Raw genomic sequence first — 22,885 nt, 5'->3', positions numbered from 1 at the left:
GAAAAAGAAGTCATCCCCCTCTTTAAATGTCTGTAGAATCTTATTAAATAATAAGTGTCAGACCTCAGGTCGAACTTCGGGTCGAGTTATTTTTATTATAATCATATAACAAGTTTTAACACAAACCCAACAGTAATTAGGGGATTTATTTATTAATTATGTCATAAGTGAAGAATTAAACATGAGTTTTTTTATTTATTTACTAACTATGTCATAAATAAACAAGAATTAAACATGAGTTTTATTTTTCTTTTACCAAATTGGAGGGACCTCCTAGGTTTGTGTTTATTTGAGGGGCCCTATGGTCCCAAATCGGAATGGCGTGAAAGAGCTTAGCAACTTCCTTTAGGTACTATCGAAATGGGTGTTGGTCTTTGGTCAAAATTATCATTAACAAAAAAGGACATTTCAAATGAGTCATCTAAAATTGGGTTCAATCCCACTAAAAAAGACTACACCTTATACACAAATTTAACATATTTGTATTACTTTTTTACTTAAAAGTAATGAAAAATTTTCCATATATAAACACAAATTATATTTATATTATTTTTTTTGTATCTTATTTGTTAGAGTTTGTGTGACGTGAAGCCTGTCGCTTGTTGAAAAAATAAATACAATGACAAAATAAGAGAATTTGTGGGATGAAAGGCCGGGGGCCGTATAAAATTATACTTCTACTATTTGACTTTGATTGAAACAAAAGTTTTTTAATCTTTAAATAGATATAGTTAAAACTCTATTTGTATCATTTGTTTTTCAATATTAATATTTTTTTTCCCGAAATAATTTCTACATAAAATCGATATATTTTTATTTTTTTATTACTTTACTATTATATTATTGAGGATAATTTTAATCGTATTTATATCATATAATCATATTGAATAGGGAGGTGAGCTAGTTGAACAAGGCAAAGCGACTTTAGCAATAGATGAAGCCTAACGTAAATGGGTCCAGTTTACTATTATTTTTTCACAACCTTAGCTAGAGACTTCTATAAATAACACCCCACAACCATTCTTCCACATTGCATTCAACAAGTCCAAGCTTTCTTTTTTCCATAAACACCCAAAGTAAAACGAGTGGAGACTTTGAGATATCTTTTAGGTCCCCCCAAAAAAGGGTTTGTAAGAGAAATGGCTACTTTCCCAGTTATCAACTTAGAGAAGCTTAATGGTGATGAGAGATCAAGAATCATGGAGCAAATCAAGGATGCCTGTGAAAACTGGGGCTTTTTTGAGGTACCAAAAGAAAAAGAAAAGAACTTCATACTCTGTTTTTAGTTTACTCTGCATTTTTCTTGTAAATATTGTACTGATGTGTGTGTGTGTGCTTAGGTGATGAACCATGGGATTCCACATGATTTTATGGACACTGTTGAGAGGTTAACAAAAGAACATTACAAGAAATGTATGGAACAAAGGTTTAAAGAACTGGTAGCAAGCAAGGCTCTTGAAGGACTTGAGGCTGAAGTTACGGATATGGATTGGGAAAGTACATTTTACTTGCGCCATCTCCCTGAATCAAACATGGCTGAAATCCCAGATCTCAGTGATGAATATAGGTATTGTTTATAATTTATATAATAGATCAGGGACCAAATTGAAAATTTTCAAACTTACCAATGGATATGATAATGCAGGAAAGTGATGAAGGAATTTGCAGTGAAATTGGAGAAACTAGCAGAGGAGTTGTTGGATTTGTTTTGTGAGAATATTGGATTAGAGAAGGGGTATTTGAAAAAGGCGTTTTATGGGGCAAAAGGTCCAACCTTTGGCACCAAAGTTAGCAACTATCCACCATGTCCGACCCCAGACAAAATCAAGGGGCTCAGAGCCCATACTGATGCAGGTGGCATCATCTTGCTGTTCCAAGACCCCGTCGTCGGCGGCCTTCAGCTTCTTAAAGACGGCGAGTGGGTCGATGTTCCACCGCTCCGCCACTCCATCGTCATCAACCTCGGTGATCAGCTCGAGGTACATATCATTATCAATGGACTCAATATCACCAAATCTAAAAAAAGTACTTAAAACCCTGAATTGTTAAACTATGCAGGTGATCACCAATGGCAAGTACAAGAGTGTGGAGCACCGAGTCATAGCCCAAACCGATGGAACTCGGATGTCTTTAGCTTCATTCTACAACCCCGGCAGCGACGCTGTCATCTATCCGGCGCCGGCGTTGGTGGAGAAAGAAGCTGAGGAAAAGAACAAACAGGTTTACCCCAAATTTGTGTTTGAAGAGTACATGAAACTGTATGCAGGACTGAAATTCCAGGCCAAGGAACCAAGGTTTGAAGCCATGAAAGCGATGGAAGCTACTGCTCCCATTGCAACAGCTTAAAATAAAAATATTATAACTTAGCTTTTGACTTTGTGGAAAGGAAAAAAAAAAAGGAAAAAAAAGGTGTTCCAGTGTTCCTCCTATATTATAGATGTGTGTTGTTTGCACTGTTGAATTTATTATTGTAGACGACAATTCTATTATATAATAAAAGAAAAGGATTTTTGTCTCAATGTTTCTTTTATTTTGTTATTTTTATTCATCAAAACAAGTAAAAAAAATTAGTCTTAGCTCCATCGGTATAAACATAGTTATCAATATTAGAGAATATGAGTTTGAAAAAATATAATTAAAGTAGTTCTAAGTATTGTGTAAAAAAATGATATGATATTTATTTATTTTTACAATAATTGATTATTCAATTTAGTATGACAATTGTTTCCACCTTTATATTTCTTTACCTAATAATATTTAGATTTTATTTTTCTTCAATTTTTACATTTAGATCCACTTTTGAATTCATTAATACTTTATTTGGTTTGCACGATGGAAGAAGGTTGAAACTTAAATAGAATAATAAGAACTTTCCTATAGTTTAAGCTTTTGGGAAAAGTATTGTACAAATCCTTTAGTATAGCACGAAGTGCATTTTGGTCCCATATACATTTTTGGAAACATGAATCAATATTCATTTGGCACTTGGGTTACAAAAATAGCTAAAACATAAGAGTCCAAAATCTGGCAGGACACAAGTATGTAGCAACATCAACCCCCACAAGTATAGTAACAACGTAAGGTGGCTTGGTAAGTATGTAACAACATCAACCGTCACAATCAAAATACAGTCATAAAAGTATTTCATGATCATTAAATGGAGATTTAGATTTAAAAATTACGCCAAGGTCTAGCCATCAACAGCTTGCTAATGAGTTGGCACTATATAGATATACTTAACAATTGGGTATAACAGTGGACATGTAAATACTGGCTATGAAAGTGGAACTGTCCTTATCCTTTAGGCATAAAACCCTCGTAGACAATAATACTTCAAACTCCTTTCCTTTTAGTATTTTTCATGTTCTTTTTTTGTCTAATATTTAATATTCGTGACTACCATATTTATGTATAAACATATACTAATCTAATGATGACAGTTTCCATCTAATGGAATAGAATAAAATATCATACACATTATTATTATTATTATTATTATCATCAAATAATTTGATGGTAGGACAACTAACCCAGACATATTTGGATTGTTAAACCATCTTCCCCACTAAAACAAATCAAAATTTCTTCAATTATTTACATATATTTGGAAAGAATCAAAACAGAATCCACATGAAGAAGCACATGCAAACCTCCAATACTATTTAAAGAATGATTGCTTTAGTTTTTGGTGGCTAAGTGACCATCAAATGCAATAATGAGATGGCCAATATCTCCTATTTGTCTGCTACATATGGATGTTTTTTTTATTAGGATACTATAAGTTACAACTATATTAATAATTACAAAATATATAATAATAAAAAAATACCATATTATATATTTAAAAATTCAATAAAAGTTGTATCACAAGCCTATGCGTATAAAAACTACGTATTTAGATCATAGAGGTGTGTTTAAAAAAATATAAAACAAATAATGGAATGTATTGTTTGAAACTAATTAATAATAACACATAAAATATGTACAATATTAAATTGTGAGTAAAATGGAATTTAAACACGTATATGCATCAAATTAAAAATAGTAAATGCACTACAATTGTATATCATTATCAATCTTGAGTTGGTGTCAAATTAATTTGCGATACCAATTCAATCAATAACATTATCAGAGGTCATAAAATATGCATAGCAAAATTAAAATAAAGCTTTTGTTTATTGGTATATTTAATATTTTATTGATGCAAATGGCATGGTTTAAATCTTATCATATGTAAATTTTTTATTGGTCGGTTTAAAAAATTAAAAATAATAAAAGTACCCTCGAATAATATGATTTTTTTTTAAAATACAAAAGAACATTATCGTAATTTTCCTAACAGATTTGATGCTCGATTAATTTGTGACACCAACTCAATCAAATGTTTAAATAATAATATAAATGTTTTATTTATAAATAATGTAAACTTTTCATTCCCCACAAATAAGATATTAAAATTTGATGTAATGATAATGTATAATTAAATATGAATTTTCTACTAGTAAACTAAATAATGATTAAAATTTTTAAAATTAAATTCACTTACTTTAATCTCAAATGATCCCACTACATGTTATGTTGGGTTTACTTATCCACACATCATATTCAACTAAAGGTGGATTTGAATGGGCGGTGCGTTTACTTGCGGTTAGTATAAAAAAGTGATGGTGCTGAGATTAGATAATGTAGTGTGAGACAAAAAGTAAACTAAACATACCGTACTGCACCACACCATCCATCCAAACCCACCCTAAATTAATCAAAGTGGAGCAGTTAGAAATATAAGAAGATGTAAAATAAGAATAAACAAAAAAATTAATCAAACATAGTTTTTTTTATATAAATCAAAACAATGGGTGGGAATTGTAATGACAATTGAGATCCATACACAAACAAAAGTATCAAAGCACTTGTTTTTGTGGATCAGAAAAAAAAGCTTCTCTCAATCACCCTTTTTATTTATTTGTTTGTTGCAAATGGAGTAGTATATAAGACAAATATACTTGAAAATAATTTATGAACAAAAATATTAATAATTAGGTTAAATTCGAAATATTATTTTTATTTAAATTTAATTATAAAATAAATATTAAAATAAAAATAATTATTCGAATTTATTATCAATCTTATCTAAATCCAACTTGACCAGATCTAATGATAGACACATAAAAATACAATGTAGGAGGGGTGTGTGAAGCTTCATAATGTTGTTTTGCAAAAGGGCAATAAGGTGGATTTCTTGCATGTTAAATGAGTGGATGTTTTTTTTGGGGTATAAATTGAGACACCATGGCTGAAATTTTAGAACAGGTTCAATGCATTGTCAAAATCTGTTCAGAGCCACAAAAAGAAGATAAACAGCATTAACCCATGCTTTGTCTCATATAGTGGTTAATCTTATGACTTGATATAGCTTTCCTTTTTATTTGTTTATTTATTTCTTTCTTTTGCTACCATCATAACTAGACCACAGCTTTTTATTACATGAAAGTTGAGGAAAGAAACTTGGGACATCACACTCTCCCACATCCATGTTTTACGGATAATTATTGGTAAATGTATTTGATAGGTGTTTATTATTATAATTTATTTACTATTAAAGGGATTAAATTAGTTTGCGCTATTAAAAAGAATAAAATAAAGTTATTGGAACAAAGTTAATATTTACTGTTGTTATACCTCCCCCAACCTATATACGTGTCAGTGGAACAGATGACTTTGACTCTCCTATTGACTTTGCCCAGAGTTACAACTTACTTAACCATCTACCCTGATTAAAGGAGCATAGACTTTTGACTCTTATAGCTACCCTCCAGGAAAGACCTCCTAGTTAATCCTTCCACTCCTAGAAATATGGCATTTATTTGTTTTTTAGGTGTGAATACACCTCTAATGGTAAGTGGGTCACACTAGAGAATAACAACAACCTTGTACTGTTTGAACCACTATGCCTACACCTCACATATACTATGTCAATACGTTCGTTGTAATGACTTGCCACATCACACTGCAAGACAAAAGGACCTCTCCAATAAATACGTTCCCAATGATGAAGAAAGGATCAACCTTTTGAGCCCTTAATATATTCCAAGCAATCACTCTCTTCCAACAATCAACCTGTCCTTTTGTCCATTTTAGACTCGCCGCCTCTTTAGGTGAATTGACCTCCTCAACACCACCACTACTCCTCCTTACCTTTTATGTTATTGTACACTATATCAACAATTATTTAAAAATATTATTTATTATTTAATAAAGTAATATTTTTAAAGTTTTTATGGTTTTGTAAATGAAATATTTTAATTGTAATTGAACAACAATTGAAAAAAAAAATTAAGGCCTTTTTTTACAATAAATATTAACTCTATTACAATTTAGACTTATTTATTATTTTTAATAGTATAAAGATAAAATTGATCCATTTAAAATTGAGGGGTTAATTTGATCTGGCACCTATAATACATGAACCTCCCAAGTACTTAACCAATAATTATTTGTTCAAAGATGGTGAAGTCATATTTTATCACATTGATTAAATTTTAGTCATATTTTATCACATTGATTAAATTTAATTTTCTAGATTTAGATTTTTAATTATCCTTAAATAATATGTGTTTGACACTTTATTCGACATATTTTCTAACATGTGTATTAGGATATAATATCAAAATATCCAAAATATACTTATATCCTAAATTTATCCTTATTTCGAGTAACATGGCTTAAATTAATATGGGTAAACTACACTAGTAGTCATCCAACTATTAGTAAAATTTTTTTTGTCATTCAACTATGAAAAGTTACAAAAATGATCACCCAATTATCAGTAAATTTCTTTTTGTCACCAAAACATACTAATATCCAAACAAGGCGCATGTAAGCTGGACTTTCAGTGCCAATGTCTTTCCCTAGGTTTTCTTTACTAAATTTTCTTGTTTTTGCTCTGTTTCATGGATTTTTCTTGATTTCTTATCTCTTTTTATGTTATGCTAGGGTTCTCATTTTGTTTTTTTATTTTGTTATGTCACGATCTGGTTCTCTTGATTGGCGATCTTTTTTTTACTCGAATCTTTCGCAATTGTTGGAGTTCTTCCCACCTCAAATCCAAGATGGGTAATTATTTTTAGCCCTCATTTTGATGTTTCAGAAGGAGGAGTTCTCAAGTGAAAGTTCTCCCTGATTGCTCAATTGCTTGGATGACTATCGAATTTTGGCTCGATGTAGCATCTTATCAACCTTCTATGGCGTAAGCAGGGTTGACTTGAGTTCAACTGGCTAGTGACAAACTGTTTCTTTTTTAATTCGCTACTTCTGAGGCTTGTGATCAGGTTTTAGAGCACGAGCCATAACATATTCAAAAAAAGTCTATGGTTTTGAGGAAATGGGAGCCAAATATCAAAAGGCTAAAGTTTGCTTTGGATAAAATGCCTGTGTGGATCCATTTGACTGGTCTCCCTCTTGAACTGTTTACTCAGAAAGGCTTTAGCTACATTTCTAGTCCTCTTGGCAATCTATTATACATGGATAGCATCACAACTTTTCAACAAAGAATCTTAAATGTCAAGGTTTGCATTGAAATTGATGTGGATTTTTCCTTACCTCATTTAATTAATTTTGAATTGCATGGTTTTATTGTTATTAACTCTAGTTTTTCCAAGTATTTTGATATAACAAAAAGTATATTAAAATCCCCTACTTAAATTTGCAAATTTTTTTATAAGATCTTAAAATTATTTTCAAAGTGTTGGACAAAATAAACTTAAAAAAAAACATTGAATTAACTTAATATTTTAACGAGTTTTTGAAGTCTGAAGGACTTCTACCGATACTTAGGTAGACAAGCGTCTGTAAAACTCAATATGAAAAGACCTTGAATATGTTACAGAATTCTATCGGTAGAACTGGGAGTTCTACTGATACAACTCTGGGTTCTACCAATACAACCCCCACTTCTATCGGTAGAACACACTCTAGTAAGCAAGGTATTTTTGGCCTGGGACTTCTATATATACCCTGGTTCGATTGACCGGTACAACCAAAGTGCTACCGATACCTTGAGGTCTTCTATCGAAACAATTCAAGTCAGTAGCCAAAATTCAGCATCCCCTGCACTTCTACCAATACTTTGATGGATTTTACCAATACCACATGAAACCCTCAGAGTTATTCTGATATAAGAGGACTTATACTGATAGAACGAGCCCAACAGTCATATTTTGGAAAAATTTCTACCGATACAATGAAGTTGCAGACTGCATTTAATGCTGGTTTTTATAGCTACAACGACTCCATTTTGTTTCTAACAGCTATAAGTATCTACAAGGTTGTTAGAGGACTTAAATACAAGGTCAAGTCTCCTCATTGAAGTGAAAACAAAGACAAGAAACAAGTGCATAACTTTCAAGTACTCAATTTTCCAATTTTTCTTAATCTTTTATTGAATATTTCTTGTACACACTTGTGGGTTAAGTTTTCTATCATTCTTTCAAGTGTTGTAACTTTGTGTGAGAGTGCTTAATTGTTGATTATCTACCTTTTAGAGGTATCATCTAATTTTTCATTATTTTTCTCTTATTTGTGAGGTGTTACTTAAGGTTTTGTGTAACGCCCCAAAATTTTAATTTTTGATTTTGTGTATATGTGACACACAAGTGTGTATCTGCTTCAGTGGTTAAGTGTTCTGGGTGTGTGTGAGAGGTCTCAAGTTCAAGCCTTACTTGGGAAAATTTTGGTATTTTTATAAATAAAGCCTTAACCTTGTGCAAAGGGCTTAAGTTTAATTGTTGGTAAGTTTATATCAGAATGGGCTTGCTGGTCTAATGGTTAAGTGGAGTGTTGGAGTGTTGGAGGTATTGTGTTTAATTCTCTGTGATGGCATGGAGACAGTATTTTTGCTCCAATTTCGGCTAAGAGTTGTGTTGGGGAAAAATTCTGAGTTGTTGTGTTTTAGTAGGTTAATAAGGAGTGATTTTAGGAGATAATTAGGGAGAGGTTATCAGAAAATAATCTAATTATCTTTTTGTTGCAAAAAAAAATAAAGTTTTGATTTTCTCTCCAATTCCCCAACTTTTCCTGACGTTTTCTTCTTTTTTTTCTCTCTCCTTTGCCGATTATTACCCCTAGTTGCTGCCTAAATTTCCATTATTTTTTCCCCTTCCGTTTCTTCCTCTTTTTTTCCAATTGATTCGGTTGTTCATCATTGATTGCGCGTGTTCGATAAGTAACGGTTTTGTCTATTGTTAATCGTTCTTGGTTAATCTCTAAAAGGGGGATTCTTTTTTGGTGTTTAGGAGTTAATCAAGGGGCTGGTGTTTTTGAATCAACGCTGTGATTATGCGAAGTAGTGGTTACTCAAGCGAGGTAAGGGTTTTGTTAGGTTTTTAGTCGAGTTCCTTCCAAAATTGGTTGATTAAAAACAAATTAAGTGATTAATCTGGAGATATGTTGGTCGATTTTTAGGTTCTGGAGGCTTAAGAGTGCTAACGCATTAGAAACGACACCAGATGTGTACCCAAAACGCAAAAAAAAGGGATTCGACAAAAATCCGAAATTGCTTGTTGTCGAGAAATAAGAGAAATAAGAGAAAATGATGCGAAGAAAATTATAGAGAAAGGAAATAAGGGTGTTATAAACTTGGAAATCAACATTTGCACAAACATAGTTTTGGATAGCAGCAGTAGTCTAACTTTGAAAAATCATCAAAAATAGTGGAAATTGAGTTAGAGGTTGAATAAAATATGAAATTAAATTTTATTGAGTCTAGTTTTTCATGGAGGAAACAATGTAAGCAATGGAATTGTAAATTATGAGATATAATAAGTTTTGTGAGACAAGGTCAGAATGATTTCAGGTTCTCCTGTTCTGAGTTTGAAAAATCATCAAAAATTATAAAAAAATAATTAGAGGCTTAAATTCATATAAACCTTTAATGAGTCTATTTTCAAGAGAAACAAACAAAAACATCATCCAAATTCCGTACTAAGAGATAAATAATTTTTAGTAAGGAAAGATTGAAGTTGTCAAACAGTAGAATAAGGATAAATTTGAAGATTTTACTGTACTTATTTGATAAACGATAAATTTTAAAAATTTTATGGTAGAAAGATATTTGAGTTTAGTTTCAAAAACATCAAGCGGATCTTAATTTGGAGTTTTTTAGCTCAAGATATAAATAATTTAGTGACAATAACTCAAGTAGACAACTTTGAATAAACATATTAGTAAATAGTGAAAACATATATAAATATTTAGCTAGCATGGGTTACATTAAAAATGGATCACACGTCTAAGGCCAATTTGGGCCGAATGAGCCACACGGGCAGATCACATGGTCGTGTGAGCCTATTTTTAACGAAATGTTTCTAAGGTTGCACGGGTCACCCAAGTCGACTGTAAACCTACTGTAAGGTCGGTAAGCACTACTTAGACCTCTAAATGTGTGAAATTGACTGAATGATATCTGTACTGAGCATGTTAATATTTGAACTGAATATATGTACTGAAATTGCATAATAGCATATCATCCATTGTATGTTGCATTATATTGGGTTGGGGGTTGTTATTCGGAGGAAGTGTATTGAAAGGCTTTAAGCCTAATTTACTGGCAGCTCAGTTGCAAACTACTGTTTTATGCCGCATTCGGTACTACTTGGAGTGTAAGGATCGGTGGATTGATTATATCCCCACATGGAGTGTAGGGTTGGACGGAGATGGTGTGTAGAGGCTAGTTGGGTAGGATTTTGCTACTGCATAACTGTTACTGCTATTGATACTGTGATGGGCTAAGGTTTTACTGCATTTTTGACACTGTACTGAGATGGGTAAAGGCCCAAACTGTCACTGATACTGAAAAGGGCTTAGGCCCAAGATTATTCAATTGTACACTGTGAATACTGATTGTTTGTTTGTTTCTGTGAGATTACACACTGAGTTTACATAAACTCACTCTTTTTATTTAATGTGCACAGGTAATCCCCAGACTTAGACGGATCGGTACGATAGAGGATTCAGCGGTGACCATAATAATTTTTGGACTTCATGGTTTTCAATTTACGATTTATAATTTGATTATTATTGATTATTTGGGTTGTAATTTAAGGACCCTCCGGGTCTTTCGTTTTAAATTTGGGTTTTTATTTATTTATTTTAATTTACGGATTTTATACCTGCTGATATGAACTCGCCTCGGAATGATTTGAGTCGTAATAGTTGCCCGATCATAAATTGGGTAAGTTTTGGCTCGTTTGAAAAGAAGGTTGAAAATGGGTTGAAAATAGGCTTAAACAAGGGGTTTAAAAATGGTTAATGGAAAGATAGGGTAAATTTGGCTAACAAGAAATTAAAAAAAAAGGTTGATAGATGGATGGACCTTGACCCGTTACTTAGAAAAGTAAGAACCAAAGGTATAATTGAAGGGATGAACGCCACACCAGGTTGGTGATAAGTTCGGGAAAATAAAGGAGAGATCAACGCCACGAGATGAAATCCCGATAAGTCAAATCAGTCTAAAAGTGAATAAAGAGAATTGAATTCTCACTAGAACATTGAAGTTCATAAAAATGACAAAGTATCAAAATGTGTAACCTTTACAAATGAAATTTAACAATATTTATAGCCTAAAACATGGTCAGCCGAATGGTCTCAAAACTAGCTGAATAGTCACTTAATTCAGCCTTTAAATGAGCAGAAATTTCCAGAAAAATTCAGGAAAAGTCCAAGAAACTTCTCCAGCCTTGAGAACGTCTTTGGACAGCTTCTAAGGTGTCTACATGCAGCTGGAAATAATTGGAATGGATAGGAGCTGATTGGCCACATAGGAAACCAAATGGGCAGCTTGTGATTCAGGTAGAAGGGCTGAAACTTCCTTGAAGGTTCTTAGCAGCTTTGGGAACGCCAATGAGTAGCACTTTGCTGATTCCAATCAGCTAAAATTAAACAAAGTTAATTAAGAGGCTGAATGGAGCTGGTTGGCCATACTAAATTCGGCCAAAGAGGTGAATGGCCTTTAATGAGCTGCTTTGATAAGCTGAATGGGCTGGAAGAATTTATTGGCAGCTTGAAACACTTCAATGGTCAGCTTGGGAGAAAGAAAAATAGCAGCTCTTCATGTGTCCTTTGCTGTTCACGAAAAAGGTGTTTGGAAAACTAAACCAACAGCCCCATATAAATGCCGTCCAATGTATGTAGCTGCACAATTAAAAACAACAAATTAATTGAGTTTAAGACATCTCAAAAACCGGTAGCATTTAATTAAAACAAGATATCATTAATTCGGCACATTAAACCAACAGCAAACTTAAGACATATTATCATCATGCTTGAGCTGGAACACACTAACACCTGCATATTAATTCGGCTAAAACAAAGACAAATTAAATAGCAGCAAACACATTAATACCTGCACATTAATTCGGCTAAGACAAATTAATTAGCAGCAACTAATTAATTTGTCTTAAACTAGACACATTAAAAATTATGTCCTCAACTAAAGACACATTAAAACTTTAATTAATTATGTCCAGATTTTTGTCACAATAAAATAAACTAATTATTTGAGCTGACTTTAACTAAATTAACTAACTTATTTAATTTATTCCAGCAACTAAAATCAAATGAACTAAAAAAATTAAAATGAACTCAAACGAGTTCAATTGAGCTCAAACAAGCTGAGTTGAGCTCCATTGAGCTGGGTAAAACTAAAATTGAGCTCGTTGAGCTGAAATTAAACTTCATCTTGCACTTGGGGCCCTCGAGCTTGGGCCATTCTCGATGTTGTGGAGTTGGGTCGTAACATGATGCGACCAGGTTCGCATCACCTGCTGGTCATAGGAAATTCGGTTTTTAAAAAGTTAAAGTATTTTCTAAACGCATAATCACTTAGATTATTTTATTAAAGCTTCTGTAACGAGGGATGTTTCGAAACAAATATTTTAAATGAATAAAGGCGACTTCCTAAGTTCTAACAAAGGTTTACTAAAGATAATAACATAGAATGTTTTTATTGTAACAACGAGGTTTCAAAAACACTATTGTGTGACATTACCAGATACGACCATAACGTCTAGGCCGAGTTTGAGGTGTTACATTTAGTGGTATTAGAGCAGGTTGCTAAACTCGGCTGTGGATTATGGGTTTTATAAAAAAATGGGCTTTCAAAAAATTGATTGATTTCTAAATAATTTGAAATGTTTTTATTGAGTAAGTGGTACATCGAGTCTCCGCCGATCTTGTAAGTATTCTGAACTATGATTTTTTTTTAAACTGAAACTCTTATGGATACTATATTCTTAAACTACTATAGGTAGTAAACTGTACTGAAAACACTCTAGTTAGTGTATACTGAAAATTGTAGAGAAACTGAAAACTGTAGTGAGACTGCGATTTATGAAAACGAACTTTAAATAATCGATACTGTTTTACATAAAACATTTGTTAATAAACACTGGAATTGTAACTGGTTCATAAAACTGTTAATAAGGATAAACGTGATTAGACAATGAGTGCACGAGGTATCTGCGGACGGGGTACTAGAGGCCGAGGTAGAGGCTGCAAAGGAGCTTGAGCTGAGTTCTCTTTACTAGGCAGCATACCAAATTTGGATATGAGTGAGACACCAGTGTCATCTGCTACTGAGACTGGGGCTTAAGATCGTATGGATGGGGACGACACATTGTCCTAGGCTATGCTAAGGATTTTGGAAAGGGTAGCTGGCCCAATACTAGATCTAGGGGCCAAGGGTCGGTTACGGAACTACTCCGATCCAATGGAGCTGAGCTCTTCAGGGGTGTCACTGTAGTTGCCCCTAATGTGGCCAAGTACTGGATTGAGGCCACTGAGAGGATCATGGATGACTGACTAGGGAGTTCTTTAAGAATGCCTTCCAGGGGAAATATGTGGGGGCAAGCTACGTGGATGCCTGTAGGAGGGAATTCCTGAATTTGACTTAGGGAGATCGATCAGCGGCTGAGTATGAGGTCGACTTTCTACAACTGAACCGCTATGCGCGAGGTATGGTCATCTGTGAGTATGAGTGATGTATTCGTTTTGAGGATAGGCCCAGAGATAATTTGAGAGTCCTGATAGCTCCACAGAGGGAGCATGATTTTTCTTCACTAGTGAAGAATGTGAAGATCGCCGAGGAGGTTAAACGCGCTGAGCGCCAGAAATGTGACCGCGAGAGAGGTAAGAAAAAGAGGGATTCAGAGCCATCGTATTCTGCATAAAGGCCTAAGAAAAAGGCCATAGCTGATGGACCTGTTAGAGTTGGGCCTCCTGTTACTGTTACTGAATTGCAGCCATGTATTGATTGTGGTAGATGGCATCAAGGCAAGTGTTGGAGAAAGACTGGGGCGTGCTTGCAGTGTGAGTCATTGGAGCACCGTATTAGGGATTGTACGTTGAGGGCCGATCAGAGGCAAGCTCTGAAAATTGGTACGACACAAGCACAGAGGTTAGTACAGCAGCGACCAAGGGGCCGTCGACACGGGCTACCACATGGGCGTGTGGCCTGCCCGTGTGGATCATAAAAATTCTGATTTTAGCCCCTTTTTCGTTCCTTTTGCTCCTAAATGCTCTCCTAAGTATAGAAACATGAATTTAATGGATTATGAGCATCAAATTCATTGATTTACATCATTAACCATCCATAAACGCATTAAGAATGGGATTAAAATATGTTACATTTATGGTTTATCAGTGAAATTGACTGAATGATATCTGTACTGAGCATGTTAATATCAATACTAAATATATCTACTGGAATTGCATAATAGCATATCATCAATTGTATGTTGCATTATATTGGGTTAGGGGTTTTTATTCAGAGGAAGTGCACTGAAAGACTTTTAAGCCTAATTTACTTGCAGTTCAGTTGCAAACTACTGTTTTGCGCCACATTCAGTACTACTTGGAGTGTAGGGATCAGTGGGTCGATTATATCCCCATATGGAGTGTAGGGTTAGACGAAGATAGTGTATAGAGGCTGGTTGGGTAGGATTTTGCTATTGCATAACTGTTACTGCTACTGATACTGTGATGGGCTAAAGCCCTACTACATTTTTGACACTGTACTGAGATGGGCTAAGGCCCAAACTGTCATTGACACTGAAAAGGGATTAGGCCCAAGAATGTTCAACTGTGCACTGTAAATACTGATTGTTTGTTTGTTTCTGCGGGATTATACACTGAGTTTACGTAAACTCACCCTTTTTGTTTAATGTGTATAGGTAATTCCCAAACTTAGATGGATCGGTGCGGTGGAGGATTCAGTGGTGACCACATTAATTTTTGGATTTCATGGTTTTTAATTTACGATTTATAATTTGATTATTATTGATTATTTAGGTTGTAATTTAAGGACCCTCTAGGTCTTTGGTTTTAAATTTGGGTTTTTATTTATTTATTTTACTTTATGGATTTTATACCTGCTGGTCGTAAGAAATTCGGTTTTAAAAAAGTTAAAGTATTTTCTAAACACATGATCACTTAGATTGTTTTATTAAAGCTTCCGCAACGAGGTACGTTTCAAAACAAATGTTTTAAATGAATAAAGATGACTTCCTAAGTTCTAACAAAGATTTACTAAAGGTAATAATATGGAATGTTTTCGTCATAACAACGAGGTTTCAAAAACACTATAGTGTGACATTTCCAGATATGGCCATAACGTCTAGGCCGGGTTTGGGGTGTTACATTTTGGGTAGAAAACCTTAAGGGGAAGTGGTTCTATCTTACCTTTTTTAAACCTTGTCCTTAAAGGTTCAAATCTAGTCTGTATGGCCCAAATTTTACCCGGGGCCCAATAAAACCAAACCCAAATAAACATAACTCAACTACCCAATTAAAACCCAATACAAACCCAAACTTAGCCCAAAACACTAACCCAACCCCCTCCCCCCCCAAAAAAAAAACCTAATCCCACCTACTCCACCACCATAATTAGCCACCCACCCCCATTTTGCTCCACTTGCCTACAATGGAAAAGGCAAATAAATTAAAAAAAAAAGAAGAACAAGTTGTAAAAGCTTATAAAAAGCCACAATCTCAATGTAAGGGGGGATTGGAGAGAGGAATCTATTGTATTTTGGAGAGAAGAGATTTTTTTTTAGATTCAAGAGGGGATTTTTCTTTTTTTTTTTGAGATTCAAGAACAAAAAAATCAGTATATCAATAGCAATCAAAAAGGTTCAAAGGGTTTCATTATATTCACTCCAATCGTAGTAAGAAATAAGGGATAGAATCAAAGCTGCGCGTTTTGGGTCAAAGGGCTATTGTCCGTTTTAGTCCTTCCCGGTTATTTGCGTGTACGAATTAATCCCCTCTTCTTTTTACGGATTTGCCCCAAAATATTGCTCTCAGATTCGATTATGTCATTCCTATTATTTTTTTTATTGTTTATGTTTTCCTTATTTATATTATTATGTTTGCATTTATCTCTTATTTCATTCTAATACTAGTATTGTTAGCACTTCTATTATTTTAACTATTAATTAATGTATGTTTATTATATATGTATGTATGTACATTTCTATATATAAGTATTATTTTTATTACGTCATTTTAATATTACTATTATATCATATTTACTTTCTTCATTTTAATAATAATAATAATATTATTATTATTATTATATATTAGTGTATATTTTTATGTACATATATGTATGTATATACTTTTATATATAGTATTGTTTTTTAAATTTAATATTTTTATTTGCTCTTTGTATTTCTATATTATTATTATTATTATTATATGGTAGTGTGTATTTGCATTATATGTATATATATATTGATATATAGTATTATTTTTGTTTACTTTACTTTAATATTATTATTACCTTCATTCCACTATTATTATTACTATTATTATATTTTACTATCATTATTTTCATACGTATATATGCTACTGTTTATATTATTATTACTATAACTACTATTTTTTTTTACTACCTCTATTATATATTACTAATATATTATTACTACTATTGTTACTGTTATTATCATCACTTGTTATTCTCATCACTATTATTATAATTTATTATTGTTACTTATTATTTTATTATTATTATCTAATATATCATCATTATCATTATTTTCATTATAACTTAATAGATTATTATTATTATTATTATTAGCACTACTTTTATTACTATTATTTAATATATTATTTTTACTATTATGGTCATATTGTTACTATTACTATTATATTATTATGTTATTATATCTTTTACTATTATTATTGTTGTATTTTTCTATTATTGTTATTATATTTTCTTTACTTATACGTTATTATTTTATATTAACTAATTTGATAACTGTATATTTTTTTAGCATATTTATTTTATTTACATATCATTACTTTTATTATTATTTCATCATCTATTCTATTTATAGTTTTTTTAATAATTTCAAACATTTAGCTTATTCATTATTTCCCTTTCTTATTATTTATTCGACTCATTTATCTTACCTTCGTATTTATCGTTAGTATTCATATTTGTGTTTATGTTTATCCTGTTATGGTTATCAATTTTTATTTGTTATGCATTCTTTATTATCTCGTTTCATTACGAATTTAGGTTTTATCCAACCCGATAGTGATTCTTTCACTAAAGTAAATATTTCGTATTTGGTAATCCGAGACAATCGTGCCCTAACTTACTGGGTTTCGATTTTTATTTTTTTTTCCCACGTTTAACCTAAATAACGGCATATTCTTTTAAATCATAATACAAGTGTTAAATAAAATACTTACTCTCTGATATTTGAGGTGTTGTGTCCTAACTCACTGGATATGACATCTTATTACCTCGAGATAAGATTTTTTTTTTGCAAATAAGGCGATGCTTGGTGTTTGGAAATTTCGAGAAAGTAGTGCCCTAACTTATTGGGTTGCCACTTTTCTCGTTGAATTCGAATAATTAAGCACCCTCCTAAGTTTTTTAAAGGTTTTCTAAATGCAAGCTACTATCTTGGAATTTCAAAGCAATATGTCCTAACTTATTGGATATAGCGTTTTGCTGTTTTGAAATAGGAATTTCAAAAAAGGAATAACTTAATGCCAATACTTTGACGCTAGTGAATCCCAATTTTCAAAGTTAAAATATTTTAAAGAGGACTACATCTTAAAATTTTTTTCTTCCAATATTAAAGACATTTGATAATCAATTAGGTACCAATTTTTAGGCGTTACGAGGGTGCTAATCCTTCCTTGTACGTAACCGACTCCCGAACCCGTTCTTTTATTTCGTGGACCAAAACTAATGATTTTAAAACAAAATGTTTTAAAGGTGATCCAATCACACCTAAAAAGATTGGTGGCGACTCCCGTTTTCATTTTTAAAATCGATTCCCATTTTCCAAAGCTCAATTTGAAAATGGTTTCGACAGCTTGGCGACTCCGCTGGGGAATGTAATAAGAGAGTCAGGCTATGTAATTGATTATCTTTTGTCTTAATGTCGGAAATTAAAAATTTTAAAATTTAATCCTCTTTGCATTACATGTGTTTGTATTATTACATGCTATATTTTGATCGCATTGCATTTTGCATGACCGTTGTGGTCACACCCTTAAGTGGAAGTGAGAAGCTACGCCTTCGTGAGGTTTTCGCCTTCGTGCAGGATAGTGGATCACTTTCGGGATACATCCATACCTATGGTTTCGTGAGATTTTCATCTCCGTGTAGCCATAGGGAAATGTATTCCCCTGAACTGAACTCGATTCAAATGAGCCTATAATGGGTGAGGATCGAGGAATCTGCTGGTTCGGGTACCTCAAACTTTAGAACCAACCCCATGTCGAAGGACCGTATAAGCCCAACTTAGACATCACCCTTATAAGTTATCGTTGAAATTTATTGATATCATGTGATACTGACTATCTCTTTTCTTTTGCTTGCATGTCATTTTGCATTTACAAAGATATCGATTCATGGTCAGTTTCTAAGTTAGGAAGTTTTATTATGGAGAACGGACTTCTTGATAAAGTGGAAGGCAACGTTAACGTCCACAGATGGTCCGAGCAAACTCAACTAGAAAAGGGAGACAGTATAGCTATAGGATATGTGTCGGAGCTGCCAGATTATACTCGTATAAGTGTCACACAGAATAATCTCCAAGAGCTTAAGGAAATTTGGGATCAGTGGGGCAAAGAGACTAAGCAATTATTCTACGGTAACTATGAAGACTTACCGTACTTGCTTGATGTTCAGATAGACGAGCACTTATTCAGAGCCCTTGCTCAGTTTTGGAACCCGGCATACATTTGCTTCACTTTTGGGGAAGTAGACATGGTACCTACTGTGGAAGAGTACACTGCTTTACTTCGTTGTCCCCGGTTTCAGAATGATAGGATCTATTCCCGAGCTCCTTGTGTCCCTACCTTTTGGAAGAAATTGATGATTATTACGGGGATGAGCGAGCAGTGGGTCACGGCCTGAATTAAAGAAAAGGGTGAGTGCAAGTGCATTTCGTGGAATGCTTTGAAAGATTTGATTCTGACACACCTTGATGAGACAAAGAAGATAGATGTTTTTGCCCTAAGTTTATATGGATTGATGATCTTCCCTAAGGCTTTGGGATATGTGGATGAGGCAACCACGGATCTTTTTCATCGACTCAGTAAAAAGGTCACTTCTGTCCCTGCAATTTTGGCGGAAACACTTAGGTCCTTAGGTGCATGTAGGAGGGCTGGTGCTGGCAGGTTTATAGGGTGTGCTCAGTTGCTTTTGGCTTGGTTCTACAGTCATTTCTGGTTGATAGATAGGGTGGTTTGTCGGGTTTACTTTGAGGATTATTTACCGTTGAAAGATATAGTAGCTTCAACTAGGAGAGTTGATGTTCTAGAAGAGAATTGGATAGCGTTACTTCAGAACCTTCAGTCGAAAGATGTCGAGTGGAGGGCTCCGTGGATGATGCCTGGTGAGGTTCTTTACCGATGCGGTAGTTTTGATTGGGTACCCTTATTGGGGATTTGGGGTGCCATTGGCTATGCCCCTTTGCTCGTACTGAGGCAGCATGGATTGAGACAGTTCATACCAGCGACTTAGGGGTTGGCTCAAAGTGAGTTTGTATATAGAGGAGCCGATTACAAGAGGAGGGTTAGTGAAGTTTCTAGTGCTTGGAAGAATACTTGTCGATTGAGAGGAAAAGCTATTAGCCCCGCTACAACACCGGAATACATAGAATGAAGAGGTAGAAGAGTTAATGATAATATCCCTAAGCCAAGTATGGAAGGAGCTCGACCAATGGAGGAATATTTGCAAGTAAGGCCCTCAAAGTTAGAAATTATGAAACAAGAGTTCGAGAGGAGGATAGCAAAGCTCGAAGAAGAAAAGATGTACTTGAGTTTGGACGTTGATGTTCAAAAGATGGAAGTCGAGAAAGAGAGGAAAGAAAAAAAGGAAGATTGAGGAAGATCGAGATGATCTAAGGGAGCATTACAAAAGGGCACAAGTAGCCTTGAGGAGGGCGAGAGTAGGAGGATTTTCGAATCAGTGGCAGAAGGAGGTTCAAGAAGAAAAGGATAGAGCCGAGTACTGGGAGAAGAAATCCCAAGAAATGCGGGGGCAGAATTTGGCATTAGAGGGAGAGAATAAAGGATTGAGGACCAAGGTAATGGAACTTGGAAAATCCCTGCGTTGGCACCAAAACCATAATTCTACGGTCGATTTAAAGGAGCTAAGGAGCACGGTTGAAGATTTGGAGGTGGCATTGCATGACGGTGAACTCCGGGTTAAGCAGCTCAAGGCGCAAGAGGATTATCTGAGGGGAGAGCTATATCAGGCTATAGAACAGGTCAGAAAAAGGGATCATGTCATTGGTGAAGCCATAGCTCAGATTCGAGAGGTTGCTGAGTATGTGCAAGCCTAGGCAATTCGAGCTGACGTATTGAGTCTGATGTATTCATCATCGTCGAATGTAGGGCGAAAATTAACCCTTTTATTAGATGGAGTTAAAGCTTTGGACCTTAAGGCTAAATCGTATTTGTAATCCTCTTATATGTAAAGATATTCTTTTTCTAAATAAAATTTTCTAAATGAAGTTGAACCAGAATCGATATTCTTTTTGCATTCATGCATTTGCATCTCATAACATTTCATCACATCATTTGCTTTCAAAGTTATAGAAAGAACCTGATTAGTTAAAGTTTACTTTCCAGAGAGGTAGAAAAGAGAGAGGTAGAAAAGAAAATCTGGAAATCACACATCCTTACGGCACTCATACTAAAACTAAGAACATGGATCAAAGGTTTGAGCAATTACAAAAAGATATGCAAGATCAAATGCAAGAGCAGTTGGCCAAAATACAGAATAAAATGAAGGAGTAGATGCTAGAGGCTCAGAGAAACCTGATGGTTGAAATGGCTCAGCTGCTAAGAGCCACTGATAAAGGAAAAGCTCCCATGGCGATCACTGAAGAGGATAATGAAGGTCCTCCTCCGGGTTTTACTCCGCCTCATGTGCCCTTGCAAACCAAAGCACCTCCTAGAAGGCCATCTGTCACAGTAAGGCCTCAATATGGGCCAGTGGATGCTAGAATCCCCATAAATTTCCCATCTGGGTTGGGAAATAATTTGGGTGATAGCTCGATCAACCCTATTACTCTTGATCTGAATTTAATGGAGAAGGAAAGAATGGCCACTGAATCCTCAAAACAGTTGGAAGATCGTTGCAGGTGGTTAGAGGAGAAGTTTAGGGTTTTAGAAGGTGCTGGCAATCATCATGGGATTGATGCCAAAGACTTAAGTTTGGTTCCAGATTTGGTGCTTCCTCATAAATTTAAGATGCCAGAGTTTGAAAAGTACAATGGGACTACTTGCCTAGAGGCACACATAACAATGTTTTGTAGAAGAATGACTGGTTATGTGAACAACGATCAACTATTGATCCATTGTTTTCAAGATAGCTTAGTGGGAGCGGCGGCTAGGTGGTACAATCAGTTAAGCCGTGCAAGAATCAGTTCATGGAGAGATCTTGTACAGGCTTTCATGCAACAGTATAACCATGTGACTGATATGGCGCCAGATAGGATCACACTTCAAAACATGGAGAAAAAACCTAATGAAAGTTTTAGGCAATATGCACAACGATGGAGGGAGGTGGCAATGCAAGTACAACCACCATTGTTAGAAAAGGAAACCACCATGTTATTTATTAATACTTTGAAGGCGCCATTCATCACACATATGATTGGAAGTACTACAAAAAGTTTCGCGGATATAGTTATGGCGGGTGAGATGATTGAGAATGCCGTGAGAGGCGGTAAAATCGAGGTGGAAATGGCTAAAAAATCGGGCCCAAGAAGAAAGGACAATGAGGTGAATAGTCTCAACTCGAGGGCAATCACAGTTGGTCAACCCAAAGCAGCTATGGTCGAACAACAAAATACCCAAAGACATGAATCGGGCATAAGACAGAATTCAGAAAGAATGCAATTTACGCCTATCCCTGTGACGTATCGTGAGCTTTATCAAAGCTTGTATGATGCACATGCCATTGCTCCATTTCACTTGAAACCACTACAGCCACCGTACCCCAGATGGTATGATGCAAATGCTAAGTGCGAATATCATGCGGGAATACCGGGGCATTCGATCGAAAACTGCATAGGATTCAAGAAGGCAGTGGAGAGGCTTATCAAGATGGGGGTTGTGAAATTCGACAGTACCCCTAATGCCAAAAATCCGTTACCAGATCATGGTAATCAATGAGTGAATGCCATTGATGAAACAAAGAAAGGAAAAATCAAGGGAGACATTGCTGAGGTGAAGACACCTATGAAGGTAATATGGGAGGAGATGGTGAAGAGAGGTATACTGACCTCTAGAAAAAGAGGAGAAGGAATAGAGAACCATTGTGAGTTCCATGGGGAAGTAGGTCATGTGATTC

The 22,885-nt window shown here is 34.5% G+C and overlaps 1 protein-coding gene across 1 annotated transcript; it reads left to right on the top strand.

Annotated features, from left to right (window-relative positions):
- The first annotated feature begins 890 nt into the window (after window positions 1–890).
- Window positions 891–2,519, top strand: LOC107950208 (1-aminocyclopropane-1-carboxylate oxidase 3). Its single transcript, XM_016885023.2, has 4 exons — window positions 891–1,244; window positions 1,341–1,567; window positions 1,646–1,979; window positions 2,059–2,519. Exons 1-4 carry the CDS (start codon window positions 1,140–1,142, stop codon window positions 2,344–2,346), a joined length of 954 nt encoding a protein of 317 aa, XP_016740512.1. The 5' UTR covers window positions 891–1,139; the 3' UTR covers window positions 2,347–2,519.
- The last annotated feature ends 20,366 nt before the right edge of the window (window positions 2,520–22,885 follow it).

Source organism: Gossypium hirsutum, chromosome A08 (assembly GCF_007990345.1).
Source record: "Gossypium hirsutum isolate 1008001.06 chromosome A08, Gossypium_hirsutum_v2.1, whole genome shotgun sequence".
Taxonomy (NCBI): Eukaryota; Viridiplantae; Streptophyta; class Magnoliopsida; order Malvales; family Malvaceae; genus Gossypium; species Gossypium hirsutum.
The sequence above is the reverse complement of the archived record's forward strand: the minus strand, read 5'-3'. Positions and strand labels throughout refer to the sequence as shown.

Excerpts from the sequence above, each read along its gene's own strand:
- LOC107950208 (XM_016885023.2), top strand. The coding sequence starts at position 1,140 with ATGGCTACTTTCCCAGTTATCAACTTAGAGAAGCTTAATGGTGATGAG. Across the intron at positions 1,245-1,340 it reads AAAACTGGGGCTTTTTTGAG|GTGATGAACCATGGGATTCC; the intron begins GTACCAAAAGAA and ends GTGTGTGCTTAG. Across the intron at positions 1,568-1,645 it reads GATCTCAGTGATGAATATAG|GAAAGTGATGAAGGAATTTG; the intron begins GTATTGTTTATA and ends ATGATAATGCAG.